This window comes from Pocillopora damicornis, chromosome 6, assembly GCF_964200805.1.
Source record: "Pocillopora damicornis chromosome 6, jaPocDami1.2, whole genome shotgun sequence".
In the NCBI taxonomy this organism is placed as follows: Eukaryota; Metazoa; Cnidaria; class Anthozoa; order Scleractinia; family Pocilloporidae; genus Pocillopora; species Pocillopora damicornis.
In genome coordinates, this window is record NC_142675.1 from 2,662,762 (window position 1) to 2,678,200 (window position 15,439).

The following is a 15,439-nucleotide window of genomic DNA, read 5'->3' on the forward strand; positions in this document are numbered from 1 at the left end:
TCAAGTTTAATTTAACGATGGCCGAGGCTCTTATCCCATGGATTGTGAATTGGCATCAGAAACGAGCCCAACCAATGTGTTATGATTTAATCTAACCGATAGAAAAACACTACAATCCTACAAACTCAACTACTTTATTACACAACGAGTGATATTCTTAATAAGGAGCGACTTTTAAAGACAGTACAGTACTTATGCTCCATAAACTTACTTAAGCCCTCTACAGTCTATAGTTTAGCTCGCCACTGAGTAGAACTCAGTTTCCTCTAACGTTTCTTGAAATTAACAATCTTCCATTGTAGCTCTCTCTCACGGTATAGCTTTCTAAGCAGTCTGTTACTCCTGACAACAACAACTACTTCTACTTCATAACCGGGTCCTTACATACATTCACCAAGTGGTATTGAACATTCCAGAAGCATGTCAGCATGACTAAGCAGTCTGGAGATTTCTAGAAGCTTGTATTTACAACAACAATTACTCATAATAAATGCTATTCTCTGAACCGATTGACGATGCCTCGCATTACGTCCATGAGGGTGCGACGAATGGGTCTCATCTTCCAGCAGTAAATAACAGGGTTCAAAGACGAGTTGAGGAAAAACAAAGTCGTTGTATAGAGCGAAGCTTCGTAAAAAGGGATAAGACTTAAAGGATAGGCCAGGCGAATAAAAGAGAGAATATAGAAAGGCAAATAACATATAAAGAACAAAATACATACATAAAATGTTCCAAGAGCTGACTTTCTTAACTTCAAAAAGTTTGATAAGTCGCCATTTTGAACACTCTGTTGTACTTCTTGGATTTGAAGGCTTTGAATCTGGTTTTTGTGTCGCTTTAAGACTATATAAATTCTCCAGTAGACAAATACTACTAGAATGAGGCAAACAGTCACAACCACGAGCTCAATGACTCGTAAGCTGACACGCAATGGATTCCAAAAGACACTAGAAGAAATAATTGCGCTTAACAGCCATATTGATATCACCGCTGCAAGGACGCGCTTGTGAGTCACAAGCTCTTGATATCTGAGATGAAGATGAACAGCTAAGAACCTGTCCAAACTTATGGTTACAACACTAAAGAGCGAGGATGTACAAAAGAAAATAATAACGGCCGACAATCCTTCGTCGGAAATGCAGTCGATACGTTTTCGTTTTAACGAGCAGACCAAAGAAGAAATGTAGAGCGGCTGTGCCAACAAACCAACGCCAACATCGGAGGCAGACAGGCTCAGTAATAATGTTCTCAAAGGTTTTGGCAACAATGCGGTTTTCCTTATCGCATGGATGGTAACAATGTTCAAAATGATGGTTGTATAGGACAAAAAGCTGTTTAGGACACAATTAGCGACAAGCACCGGACGAAAATCTTTAACATTCGCAGAGGTTCCAGAGAGAGACTCGTTGAGAATGTCGCTCACGTTTTCAGCCATGAGAACTGAGCGTTAAAACTACTGTGGCTTTGATATTTTCCGATTCCAAAATTCTAAAACGGAAAATGTTAAGTCATATGAGGCTCTCAATAACCAGGATAGAACACAATCGAAGCCATCTGTACGTACAGTCGAGTATCGAGTATCGCCTTAACTGGACGTTGGTTAGAATTAAAGCAAATTATCTGTTTAATGCTTCAAGACATTTTAAGCAAACATGGGATTTATACCTGAAAAAGTTATTTGAAGGAAAGCTGTCATTAACATATTTTTTATCTGTCAAAATGAATAAACGAAACATTATAGTCAGTTAAATTAAAGAGCGCTTGACAAATGTCTCTATTTAAATTCGCTTGAATACACTTAATACAGACCGAATATTTCATGGTTGATGAGGGGTGGGGGGAGAGACCCAAATAATTATTACCAATAAATTACGTACTCGTTTGTGGCGGATCTCGGAGGTATTCAAAATGTTCGGCAAACTTACTAAACTGAGATGATACCGGCATATTTTTCAGTCGTTTTGGAGTAGCTTGGGAATATTTTCCGGTGGTAGATTATTAAAGATAGCCCTCCCCCCCTTTATAGAAGCAAACCGCATTTGGCTCTCCCTTTAACCACCTTCTCACAAGTCCCGGATCCACTTCAGTTCATGAAAAGCTGCACATAGCTCAGAAAAAGTCTAGCAATGGCCACGTAATATTTTTACATATTTCAACCGAAAGAAATACAGATAAGACATTTTATCAAATAATAATTCTGCGTCAAGCGCTTAAACAATAAGAAAACAGGAAAATTGACTATTTTTCATGCTGACGGCAGATGTAAATTAAAAACGAGGGCTGGCTTTTTTGTGACATCAATAGATGTAAATTTAGTGTGAAAAATGCAATACTGTGTTTAGAATATGAAAAAGACTTTAGCCAGTTAGGTTCAGAAAGTAGTGAAAGAATGAAAAACGACGAATCGGTCTATGACAGGACTATAAATTTATTTCGTCCAGAGGTAAAGAGTAGTTTGCAAATGAGCGGTGTCAAAGACAGTCAGGGATTGTATTAGTTTCTCTTTACACTGTAAAGTGATTGGTCGAGAATTTTGCTCCTCCTGTCAGCTACTCCGACGCAATTAGATCCACTCGCAACTTTACCGATAAACAAAAAAATGACTTTCCTTCATGTTTCTCTCTAAAAATTCATTTGGTAAAGTTAAAAAATTTGTCCACTATATATGTGGTCTGACTCTGGCCAGCCTCCTCCTGGGAGCGAGGTTGGAGTCCAACGCCACTCTTAGAACATAGCCTTTCTTTCACCGACTGAAGTTATTAAGAAGCTACGTCATGTAATTTGAGGTCTCTATAGGGAATCTTCTCTTTGGAATAAATATTTGTTTGCTGTGGTAGACAAACACTGATGAAAGTTCAAAGATAACAAAAAAAAAAACCAGGATAGCCGAAAACAGCGGTGATTGGTGCAGGGTACAATTAAAAAAGTGAAAATTGAGTCTCAATTTTTCAAAACGGACTAACCGTCAGAGTGATAGGCGTTGAGCTCCTTCTACTTTGTGTAATTAGCATAAACTGTATAGCCTTCTGTCTTTGCCTAACTAAATAAGTGTCCGGGTTATTGTTGACAAGGTTGAGACTTTTAGTCGAATGGAAAACCATCAAGTCAAGTCAACTTAGTATTATTCTTTATAACAAAAACCGCACAACTAAATTCTAGAAGCCTATGCGTGATCGCAAGTAAGCAAAGGCTTTATTCAAAGTGGGTTATATTTAACTGTAGTAAAAACACCGATGAACTCGTGGCACTTATTACACTATAAAGCGACCTAAAAATCGGTTTTGTATTTAATTCACAAGCTATACACTTAACAAGGTCATAAATTTATCATCATATCGACAAGTACAAATACATACATTAATTGATGACAACTTTAAAATGATTCAAGTAGCGAGGAAGCTTTCTAGTTATTTTTAAATTTCTCATACAAAATGCGCTTGAAACTAGCAACTGATACTTTCTTACGCTTGACTCTATAAAACTCCATTGCGTAATTTTCCTAACCGTTAAAGTTCGTCATCCATTAGTTTTCCTTAGGTACTTTTTACAAATCAAGTTTAACATTACCGTGGCCGAGGCTTTTAACTTATGCATTGTGAATCGGTATCAGAAACGAACTGTTATTCTCTGAACCGATTGATGATGCCTCGCATTATGTCCATGAGAGTGCGACGAATGGGTCCCATCTTCCAGCAGTATATAACAGGGTCCAAAGACGAGTTAAGGAAAAACAAAGTCATTACATAGAGCCGAGCTTCGTAAAAAGAGGTTGGACTTAAAAGGTGAGTTAGGAGTAAAAAGGAGAGAATATAACAGGGCAAATAACAAATTAAGAACACAATGCATACAAAAAATGTCCCAAGAGCCGACTTACGAAGCTTCAAAAAGTTAGATAAGTCGCCATTTTGAACTCCCTGTTGTACCTCTTGGATTTGAAGGCCTTCAATCTGGATTATGTGTCGCTTTAAGACTATATAAATCCTCCAGTAGACAATTACTACCACAATAAGGCAAACAGTCTTAATCACGAGCCCAATGACTTGTGAGATGAAAAGCAATGGATCCCAAAAGACACTAGAAGAAATAATTGCGCTTAACAGCCATATTGATATCACCGCTGCAATGACACGCTTGTGAGTTACAAGCTCTTGATATCTGAGATGAAGATGAACAGCTAAGAACCTGTCCACACTTATGGTTACAACATTAAAGAGCGAAGATACACAAAAGAATTTCATAATGGCCATCAATATCTTATAAGAAATGCAGTCGATACGTTTTCGATTTAACCAGCTGACTAGAGTAAAAATATGGAGCGGCTGTGCCAACAAACCAACGCCGACATCGGAGGCAGCCAGGCTCAGTAATAATGTTCTCAAAGGTTTTGGCAACAACGTAGTTTTCCTTATCGCATGGATGGTGACGATGTTCAAAATGAAGGTTGTATAACACAAACAGCTGTTGAAGACACAATAAGCGACGAGTGCCGAACGAAAATCTTCAACATCCGTAGAGGTTCCGAAAGAAGATTTGTTGAGAAGGTCGCAAACGTTCTCCGTCATGAGAGCTGAGTGTTAAAACTACGGTGGCTCTGATAATTTACAATTCTAAAACGGAAAATTTGAAGTCATATGTAGCTGTCAATCACAAGCATATAACACAATCGAAGCCATCTGTACGTACAGTCAAGATGTCTTCAACTCCGGCATTTGAATTTTTGAAAAAAGCATCGAGTATCGCTTTAATTCAGCGTTCGTTAGAATTAATACAAATTATCTGTTTAATACTTCAAGACATTTTAACTAAACATGGGATTTATACCTGAAAAAAGTTATTTGAAGGAAGGCTGTCATTAACATATTTTTCATCTATCAAACTGAATAAACAAAACATAGTCAGTTAAATTAAAGAGCGCTTGACATATACTTCTTTATTATTAAGTTCGCCTGAAAGCACTAAATACACTTCAGAGACCAAATATTTTATGGTTGTTGAGGGGTAGGGAGAGAGACCCAAATAATTATTGCGAATAAATTATGCACTCATTTGTGGCGGATCTCGGAGGTATTTAGAATCTTCGGCAAACTTACTAAACTGCGATAATACCGGTTTATTTTTTAATCGTTTTGGAGTAGCTTGGGAATATTTTCCGGTGGTAGATTATTACAGATAGCCCTTCCCCCTTTACAGACGCAAACCGCGTTCGGCTCTCACTTTGACTACCTCCTCACAAGTCCCGGATCCATTTCAGTTCATGAAAAGCTGCACATAGCTCCGAAAAAGTCTAGCAATGGCCATGTAATATTTTTACATATTTCAACCGAAAGAAATACAGATAACACATTTATCAAACAATCATTCTGCATCAAGCGCTAAACAAAAAGAATACAGGAGTTTGACTATTGTTTATGCTGACGGCAGATGTAAATTAAAAATGAGGGCCGGCTTTTTTGTGACATCAATAGATGTAAATTAAGTGTGAAAAATGCAATATTGTGTTTAGAATATTAAAGACTTTAGCCTGTTAGGCTCAGAAAGTAACGAAGGAATGAAAAACAACGAATCGGCCAATGACAGGACTATAAATTTATTTCGTCCAGAGGTAAAGAGAAGTTTGCAAATGAGCGGTGTCAAAGACAGTCAGGGATTGTATTAATTTCTGTAAAGTGATTGGTCGAGAATTTTGCTCCATCTGTCAGCTACTCCGAAGCAATTAGATCCAGTCGCGACTTTACCGATAAACAAAAAAATGACCTTCCTTTATTTTTCTCTCTGAATGATCAGCTGGTAAAGTTAAAAAATTTGTCCAGTATTGCAAATAGAGAGTGTTGAATTCAGGTAGTATTGCAAAAAGCAGAACCCTAATAATTCAGTGTATAAGAAAGCTGAATCTGAATCTTTTGCCATTGTACTAGACGAAAAGTGTTATGTGGTGCAATGTATTTTGCAACCATCTATACGTGCAATCATATGAATACAGACGACTACGTGACCGATTCTGAGAACACCTTCACGAAGTTGAAAGAAATGACTAGGACGCAGCCAAACCAGTCGCTAGACACGTTAATCTCCCTACTTATTCTATAAAGCATATGGCAGTTTCCGGCCTTTCCCTACATTTAGGCAGCTTGGAAAGCCCCAAAACACAAGAACAAAAATTTTTCTTACAAATCGGCACTCTTAATCCCCACGGTATCAACGAGCGCTTTTCATTCAACTAATTTATTCTTGTTTTCTCGTCACCACATTTCCACTAATAGCGTAGCTCCATTGTCTGCATATAAACCCACACACAACCCACAACTCCTCCAGTCACTCTGACGATGAGCTAACGTTCGAAACGTAAGCCTTTACACTCTTTACGGTGGCCAATGTATGTTTTCAACTCAGTTGTTAACACTAAATTACCTATATATATATATACAAATTAAATGAAAAATTAATATGAAATAAGAAATTAAATGATCTCTCAAAAGGTTAAAATACATTTTTCTTTTCCCTGTGGTGGATCTGTACAGGGAGATCTGAGAAATCTGGGAGTTCCTTGTCGATCGGTTAGTGACAACTGACTTTAGTGAGAATTTCCATAAGAGCGTTAACTTTATGCATCACTAATTTTTCTTAGATTGGCAGAGAGCAATAAAGTGGATCTGACCACGTGAGGCGTGAGTGGCCCAGTGGTCAGAGCGCTGGACTCTGGGTCGGACGGCCCAGGTTCGAGTACTGGATGGGGCACTACGTTGTGGCCTTAAGCAAGTCGCTTCACTCACCTTGCTTCGTCTTCTCGGATAAGACGTTAAGCCGGAGGTCCCGTCTCCTGCAGGGTTTGGGGTAGGAGACGTTAATTTCCCACGCACGAGATTACTGTGTGATGGATGTCCTCCCCTGGGTTGGGTTGGGTGGATAGAAATACACGTACACGTTTTAACGAGTACTTCTGTACTCCTAGGTGTCACGTGTTTAAATAAAGGATTGATTGATTGATTGATTCGCAATCCGGATGTTTGTGGTCTGAATCTGGCCAGCCTTCTCCTGGGAGCGAGGTTGGAGTCTAACGTCATTCTTTGTACATAGCCAAGTGATCTTCCACCGACTGAAGTTATTAAGAAGCTACGTCATGTAATTTGAGGTCTCTTCAGCTCAAAAGGGAATCTTCTCTTTGGAATAAGTATTTGTTTGCTGCGGTAGACAAACACTGATAAAAATTCAAAGATAACAAAAAAAAACCAGGATACCCGAAAACAGCGGTGATTGGTGCAGGGTACAATTAAAAAAGTGAAAATTGAGGCTAAATTTTTCAAAATGGACTAACCGTCCGAGTGAAAGGCGTAGAGCTCCTTCTACCTTGTGTAATTAGCATAAAATGTATAGCCTTCTGTCTTTGCCTAAGTTAGTAAGTGCCCGGGTTATTTTTGACAAGGAAAAACTGCACAACTGAATTCTGGAAGTCTATGTGATCGCAAGTAAGTAAAGGCTTTATTCAAAGAGGGTTATACTTAACTCATGTCCTTGTTACACTATAAAGCGATCTAAAAATCGGTCTTTTATTTAATTCACATGCTATATACATATATTAACTGATGACATAACCTTGAAATAATATTTCAAATAGGGAGAAAGCTTTCTGGTCATTTATAAATTTCTCGTAAAAAATGCGCTTGAAACTAGCAACTGATACTTTCCTATGCTTGACTTTATAGTACCTCAATGTATATTTTTTCTAACTTTAAAAGTTTATCCTCCCTCAGGTTTCCTCAAGCACTTTCGACAGATCAAGTTTAATTTAACGATGGCCGAGGCTCTTATCCCATGGATTGTGAATTGGTATCAGAAACGAGCCCAACCAATGTGTTATGATTTAATCTAACCGATAGAAAAACACTACAATCCTACAAAATCAACTACTTTATTACACAACGAGTGATATTCTTAATAAGGAGCGAGTCTTAAAGACAGTACAGTACTTATGCTCCATAAACTTACTTAAGCCCTCTACAGTCTATATCTTAGCTCGCCACTGAGTAGAACTCAGTTTCCTCTAACGTTTCTTGAGATTAACAATCTTCCATTGTAGCTCTCTCTAACGGTATAGCTTTCTAAACAGTCTGTTACTCCTGACAACAACAACAACTTCTACTACATAACCGGGTCCTTACATACATTCACCAAGTGGTATTGAACATTCCAGAAGCATGTCAGCATGACTAAGCAGTCTGGAGATTTCTAGAAGCTTGTATTTACAACAACAATTACTCATAATAAATGCTATTCTCTGAACCGATTGACGATGCCTCGCATTATGTCCATGAGGGTGCGACGAATGGGTCCCATCTTCCAGCAGTATATAACAGGGTTCAAAGACGAGTTGAGGAAAAACAAAGTCGTTGTATAGAGCGAAGCTTCGTAAAAAGAGATAAGACTTAAAGGATAGGCCAGGCGAATAAAAGAGAGAATATAGAAAGGCAAATAACATATAAAGAACAAAATACATACATAAAATGTTCCAAGAGCTGACTTTCTTAACTTCAAAAAGTTTGATAAGTCGCCATTTTGAACACTCTGTTGTACTTCTTGGATTTGAAGGCTTTGAATCTGGTTTTTGTGTCGCTTTAAGACTATATAAATTCTCCAGTAGACAAATACTACTAGAATGAGGCAAACAGTCACAACCACGAGCTCAATGACTCGTAAGCTGACACGCAATGGATTCCAAAAGACACTAGAAGAAATAATTGCGCTTAACAGCCATATTGATATCACCGCTGCAAGGACGCGCTTGTGAGTCACAAGCTCTTGATATCTGAGATGAAGATGAACAGCTAAGAACCTGTCCAAACTTATGGTTACCACACTAAAGAGCGAGGATGTACAAAAGAAAATAATAACGACCAACAATCCTTCGTCGGAAATGCAGTCGATACGTTTTCGTTTTAACGAGCAGACCAAAGAAGAAATGTAGAGCGGCTGTGCCAACAAACCAACGCCAACATCGGAGGCAGACAGGCTCAGTAATAATGTTCTCAAAGGTTTTGGCAACAATGCGGTTTTCCTTATCGCATGGATGGTAACAATGTTCAAAATGATGGTTGTATAGGACAAAAAGCTGTTTAGGACACAATTAGCGACAAGCACCGGACGAAAATCTTTAACATTCGCAGAGGTTCCAAAGGGAGACTCGTTGAGAATGTCGCTCACGTTTTCAGCCATGAGAACTGAGCGTTAAAACTACTGTGGCTTTGATATTTTCCGATTCCAAAATTTTAAACGGAAAATTTTAAGTCATATGAAGCTCTCGATAACCAGGATAGAACACAATCGAAGCCATCTGTACGTACAGTCGAGTATCGAGTATCGCCTTAACTGGACGTTGGTTAGAATTAAAGCAAATTATCTGTTTCATGCTTCAAGACATTTTAAGCAAACATGGGATTTATACCTGAAAAAGTTATTTGAAGGAAAGCTGTCATTAACATATTTTTTATCTGTCAAAATGAATAAACGAAACATTATAGTCAGTTAAATTAAAGAGCGCTTGACAAATGTCTCTATTTAAATTCGCTTGAATACACTTAATACAGACCGAATATTTCATGGTTGATGAGGGGCGGGGGGAGAGACCCAAATAATTATTACCAATAAATTACGTACTCGTTTGTGGCGGATCTCGGAGGTATTCAAAATGTTCGGCAAACTTACTAAACTGAGATGATACCGGCATATTTTTCAGTCGTTTTGGAGTAGCTTGGGAATATTTTCAGGTGGTAGATTATTACAGATAGCCCTCCCCCCCTTCAAAGAAGCAAACCGCATTTGGCTCTCCCTTTGACCACCTTCTCACAAGTCCCAGATCCACTTCAGTTCATGAAAAGCTGTATATAGCTCAGAAAAAGTCTAGCAATGGCCATGTAATATTTTTACATATTTCAACCGAAAGAAATACAGATAAGACATTTTATCAAATAATAATTCTGCGTCAAGCGCTTAAACAATAAGAAAACAGGAAAATTGACTATTGTTTATGCTGACGGCAGATGTAAATTAAAAACGAGGGCTGGCTTTTTTGTGACATCAATAGATGTAAATTAAGTGTGAAAAATGCAATATTGTGTTTAGACTATGAAAGACTTTAGCCTGTTAGGGTCAGTAAGTAGCGAAGGAATGAAAAACAACGAATCGGTCAATGACAGGACTATACATTTAAAGAGGTAAAGAGTAGTTTACAAATGAGCGGTGTCAAAGACAGTCAGGGATTGTATTAGTTTCTCTTTACACTATAAAGTGATTGGTCGAGAATTTTGCCCCACCTGTCAGCTACTCCGACGCAATTAGATCCAGTCGCAACTTTACCGATAAACAAACAAAATGACTTTCCTTTATGTTTCTCTCTGAATAATCAGCTGGTAAAGTTAAAAAACTTTTCCACTATTGCAAATAGAGAGTGTTGACTTCAGGTAGTATTGAAAAAAGCAGAACCCTAATAATTCAGTGTATAAAAAACTGAATCTGAATCTTGTGCATTATACTAGAAAAAAGTGTTATGTGCTGCAATGTATTGTGCAACCATCTATATGTGCAATCATATGAATACAGACGACTACGTGGCCGATTCTGAGAACACCTTCGCGAAGTTGAAAGAAATGACTAGGACGCAGCCAAACCAGTCGCTAGACACGTTTATCTCCCTACTTGTTCTATAAAGCATATGGCAGTTTCCGGCCTTTCCCTACATTTAGGCAGCTCAAAAAGCCGCAAAACACAAGAACAAAAATTTTTCTTCCAAATCGGCACTCTTAATCCCCACGGTATCAGCGAGCGCTTTTCATTCAACTAATTTATTCTTGCTTCTCGTCACCACATTTCCACTAATAGCGTAGCTCCATTGTCTGCATATAAACCCACATACAACCCCCAACTCCTCCAATCGTTCTGACGATGAGCTAACGCTCGAAACGTCAGCCTTTACGCTCTTTACGGTGGCCAATTTACGTTTTCAACTCAGTTGTTAACACTAAATTACCTATATATATACATATATATACACAAACAAATTAAATAAAAAGTTAATATGAAATAAGAAATTAAATGATCTCTCAAAAGGTTAAAATACATTTTTCTTTTCCCTGTGGTGGATCTGTACAGGGAGATCTCAGGAATCTGGGCATTTCTTGTCGATCGGTTAGTGGCAACTGACTTAAGTGAGAATTTCCACAAGAGCGTTAACTTTATGCATCACTGATTTTTCTTAGAATGGCAGAGAGAACTAAAGTAGATCTGAGCGCGTGATTCGCAATCCGGATATCTGTGGTCTGACTCTGGCCAGCCTCCTCCTGGGAGCGAGGTTGGAGTCTAATGTCATTCTGAGTACATAGCCAACACGTCTTCCACCGACTGGAGTTATTAAGAAGCTATGTCATGTAATTTGAGGTCTATTCAGCTCCAAAGGGAATCTTCTCTTTTGGAATAAGTATTTGTTTACTATGGTAGACAAACACTAATGAAAGTTCAAAGATAACAAAAAAAACCAGGATAGCCGAAAACAGCGGTGATTGGTGCAGGGTACAATTAAAAAAGTGAAAATTGAGGCTAAAGTTTTCAAAACGGACTAACCGTCCGAGTGAAAGGCGTAGAGCTCCTTCTACTTTGTGTAATTAGCATAAAATGTATAGCCTTCTGTCTTTGCCTAAGTTAGTAAGTGCCCGGGTTGTTGATGACAAGGTTGAGACTTTTAGTCGAATGGACAACCATCAAGTCAAGTCAACTTAGTATTATTCTTTATATCAAAAACCGCACAACTAAATTCTAGAAGCCTATGCGTGATCGTAAGTAAGCAAAGGCTTTATTCAAAGTGGGTTACATTTAACTGTAGTAAAAACACTGAGGAACTCGTGGCCCTAATTACACTATAAAGCGACCTAAAAATCGGTTTTGTATTTAATCCACAAGCTATACACTTAACAAGGCTATAAATTTATTATCATATCGACTAGTACAAATACATACATTAATTGATGACAACCTTAAAATGATTCGAGTAGCGAGGAAGCTTTCTAGTTATTTATAAATTTCTCATACAAAATGCGCTTGAAACTAGCAACTGATACTTTCTTACGCTTGGCTCTATAAAACTCCATTGCGTAATTTTCCTAACCGTTAAAGTTCGTCATCCATTAGTTTTCCTTAGGTACTTTTTACAAATCAAGTTTAACATTACCGTGGCCGAGGCTTTTAACTTATGCATTGTGAATCGGTATCAGAAACGAACTGTTATTCTCTGAACCGATTGATGATGCCTCGCTTTATGTCCATGAGAGTACGACGAATGGGTCCTATCTTCCAGCAGTATATAACAGGGTCCAAAGACGAGTTAAGGAAAAAGAAAGTCATTACAAAGAGACGAGCTTCGTAAAAAGAGATTGAACTTAAAAGGTGAGTTAGGAGTAAAAAAGAGAGAACATAGCAAGGCAAATAACAAATTAAGAACACAATACACACAAAAAATGTCCCAAGAGCCGACTTACGAAGCTTCAAAAAGTTAGATAAGTCGCCATTTCGAACTCCCTGTTGTACTTCTTGGATTTGAAGGCCTTCAATCTGGATTACGTGTCGCTTTAAGACTATATGAATCCTCCAGTAGACAATTACTACCACAATAAAGCAAACAGTCTTAATCACTAGCCCAATGACTTGTGAGATGAAAAGCAATGGATCCCAAAAGACACTAGAAGAAATAATTGCGCTTAACAGCCATATTGATATCACCGCTGCAATGACGCGCTTGTGAGTCACAAGCTCTTGATATCTGAGATGAAGATGAACAGCTAAGAACCTGTCCACACTTATGGTTACAACATTGAAGAGCGAAGATACGCAAAAGAATTTCATAATGGCCATCAATCTCTTATAAGAAATGCAGTCGATATGTTTTCGATTTAACCAGCTGATTAGAATAAAGATATGGAGCGGCTGTGCCAACAAACTAACGCCAACATCGGAGGCAGCCAGGCTCAGTAATAATGTTCTCAAAGGTTTTGGCAACAATGCAGTTTTCCTTATCGCATGGATGGTAAGGATGTTCAAAATGTTGGTTGTATAACACAAAAAGCTGTTGAAGACACAATAAGCGACAAGTGCCGGACGAAACTCTTCAACATCCGGAGAGGTTCCGAAAGAAGGTTTGTTGAGAAGGTCGCAAACGTTCTCCGCCATGAGAGCTGAGTGTTAAAACTACTGCGGCTGTGATAATTTCCAATTCTAAAACGAAAAATTTTAAGTAATATGTAGCTGTCAATAACGAGGATAGAACACAATCAAAGCCATCTGTACGTACAGTCAAGATGTCTTCAACTCCGGCATTTGAAGTTTTGAAAAAAAGCATTGAGCATCGCGTTAACTCACCGTTAGTTAGAACTAAAACAAATTATTTGTTTAATGCTTCAAGACATTCTAACGAAACATGGGAGTTATATCCGAAAGAAGTTATTTAAAGGAAGGCTGTCATTAACATATTTTTCGTCTATCAAAATGAGTAAACAAAACATTATAGTCAGTTAGACTAAAGAGCGCTTGAAACATGTTACCTTATTTCTAAATTCGTCTGAATACACGGAAGACATCTTCAGAGACACAATATTTTTGCATATTCCAACCGAAAGAAATACAGACAAGACATTCTATCAAACACTAATTCTGCATAAAGCACTTAAACGAAATGAATACAGGAAGCTTGGCTATTGTTTATATTGACGGCTGTTGTCAATTAAAAATGAGGGCTGGTATTATTTTTGTAACATTAGTACATGTAAATTAGAAGTGAAAAATGCGATATTGTGTTTGAATATGTAAGACTTTAGTCTGTTAGGGTCAGTAAGTGAAGAAAGAATAAAAAAAAAAACACGAAAAGGCAAATGACAGGACTATAAATTTATTTCGTCCTGAAGTGAAAAGAAGTCTACAACTGAGCGGTGTCATGGATCGTTATAGTTTCGCTTTACATTGTAAAGTGGTTGGTCAAGAGTTTTGCTCCATCTGTCAACTACTTGGAAGCAAATTAAAGCCAGTTGCCACTTTACTAATAAATAAGCAAAATGATTTTCCTAAAAAACTTCCTCTCTAAATAATCTGCTGGTTAAAGTTTGTCCACTATTGCAAATAGAGAGTGTTGAATTCAGGTTGCATTGAAAAAAGCAGAACCCTAAAAATTGTGCGCATAAGAATACTCCACGTGAATCTTGTGCCATTATGCCAGACGAAAACTTTTATGTGGTGCTATAAATAATGGAATAACCTATATGCGCCACCATATGAATGTAAATGGACAGAACTTCCATATGGTACTGTTTGCAATGAGGTGAGAAGGGATTCCTACCTTTACACCCGTGAATAAGACCCACTCAAATGAAAGGTGCTTTGGGGTTCCAGCTTAGTGTGGATGACAAATTAGTGTTTGACTATTTAAATGAAAGCTATAGCGTAGTATTTTAATGTGGTACAGTTTATCGTGCAGCATAAGGTGGTTCCGGCTTGGATAACATCCTGTATTTTTACTGCTCGAATGAAAGCTATTTAGCAGTTCCACCATGTGCACAGTTTATCAAGCACCACGAAGTATTTTTAAAGTCTGTGGATCAAACACTAGCGTTTGACCATTCAAATGAAAGCCACGGAGAATTATTTTTAAGGTATTTTATGTGTTTCAGTTCATTATATTCTTCAAGGTGGTTTTCACCACAAACCTTTGAGTTTAGCGGGCCGTACAGTGATATACAGCCTGCTAAATTGACCAGTTATAGCCCAAGTACTAACCTAGAGATATAATAATGTTAGTTATCTAGAGCGTGGCATAACGGTGTAGCTCTTACGTTCGCACTCGGAATGAGACGGTGAATTGCAGAATGCATATCGCTCTCACGGTCCAGAATCACAGCTTAGATTAGTGTATACTTTTTGTAGTGAGTCTATTGTAGCGTGTCGAATTTGTCTCATCCTCCAGCCGTAAATAACAGGGTTTAGTGATGAATTGAAGAACACAAGCGTATGTCTATAGGGTGAAAAAATTTTTATTACAATATTGGGGCCGGTAATTACACGGGCAGCCAAAAGGATAATGCGAGGAAAATATCAACCCAAGAACGCAAAGTAAACGTATACAACACCGACAGCAGTTTTCATGATCCTTGCAAAATTCCCCACCACGCTATTTGGTTTAGCTTGTGCCTCTAGTTCTCGTACTTGCTGAATTGAATGAGTTATATCTGCTTTTCGTTGGATTAATTTTAAATGTACTCTCAACTATTGTACTTAATTTGAAAACAGTTCCTCCCATCAATGACGTAGTGCAGCTTAGCGAATTAAGAGTACTTTTTAATATTACATTTCGTGGACACTAACTCGAAGGTAGATCTTTACATCTAGAGAATTACAGGATAGAATGTCTTCGAAA

General features: G+C 38.0%; 2 protein-coding genes across 2 annotated transcripts; both read right to left on the bottom strand.

Moving 5' to 3' along the window:
- Positions 1–382: 382 nt before the first annotated feature.
- Positions 383–1,700, bottom strand: LOC149043447 (melanocyte-stimulating hormone receptor-like). The gene has a single exon (XM_089210158.1). The coding sequence runs from the start codon at positions 1,433–1,435 to the stop codon at positions 494–496; it is 942 nt and encodes a 313-aa protein (XP_089066284.1). The 5' UTR covers positions 1,436–1,700; the 3' UTR covers positions 383–493.
- A 10,197-nt stretch (positions 1,701–11,897) lies between these two features.
- On the bottom strand, positions 11,898–13,700 carry LOC149043448 (uncharacterized). The gene is made up of 2 exons (XM_089210155.1): positions 13,578–13,700; positions 11,898–13,251 (listed from the first exon to the last, which is right to left on the bottom strand). Exon 2 carries the CDS (start codon positions 13,204–13,206, stop codon positions 12,265–12,267), a length of 942 nt encoding a protein of 313 aa, XP_089066281.1. The 5' UTR covers positions 13,207–13,251; positions 13,578–13,700; the 3' UTR covers positions 11,898–12,264.
- Positions 13,701–15,439: the final 1,739 nt, after the last annotated feature.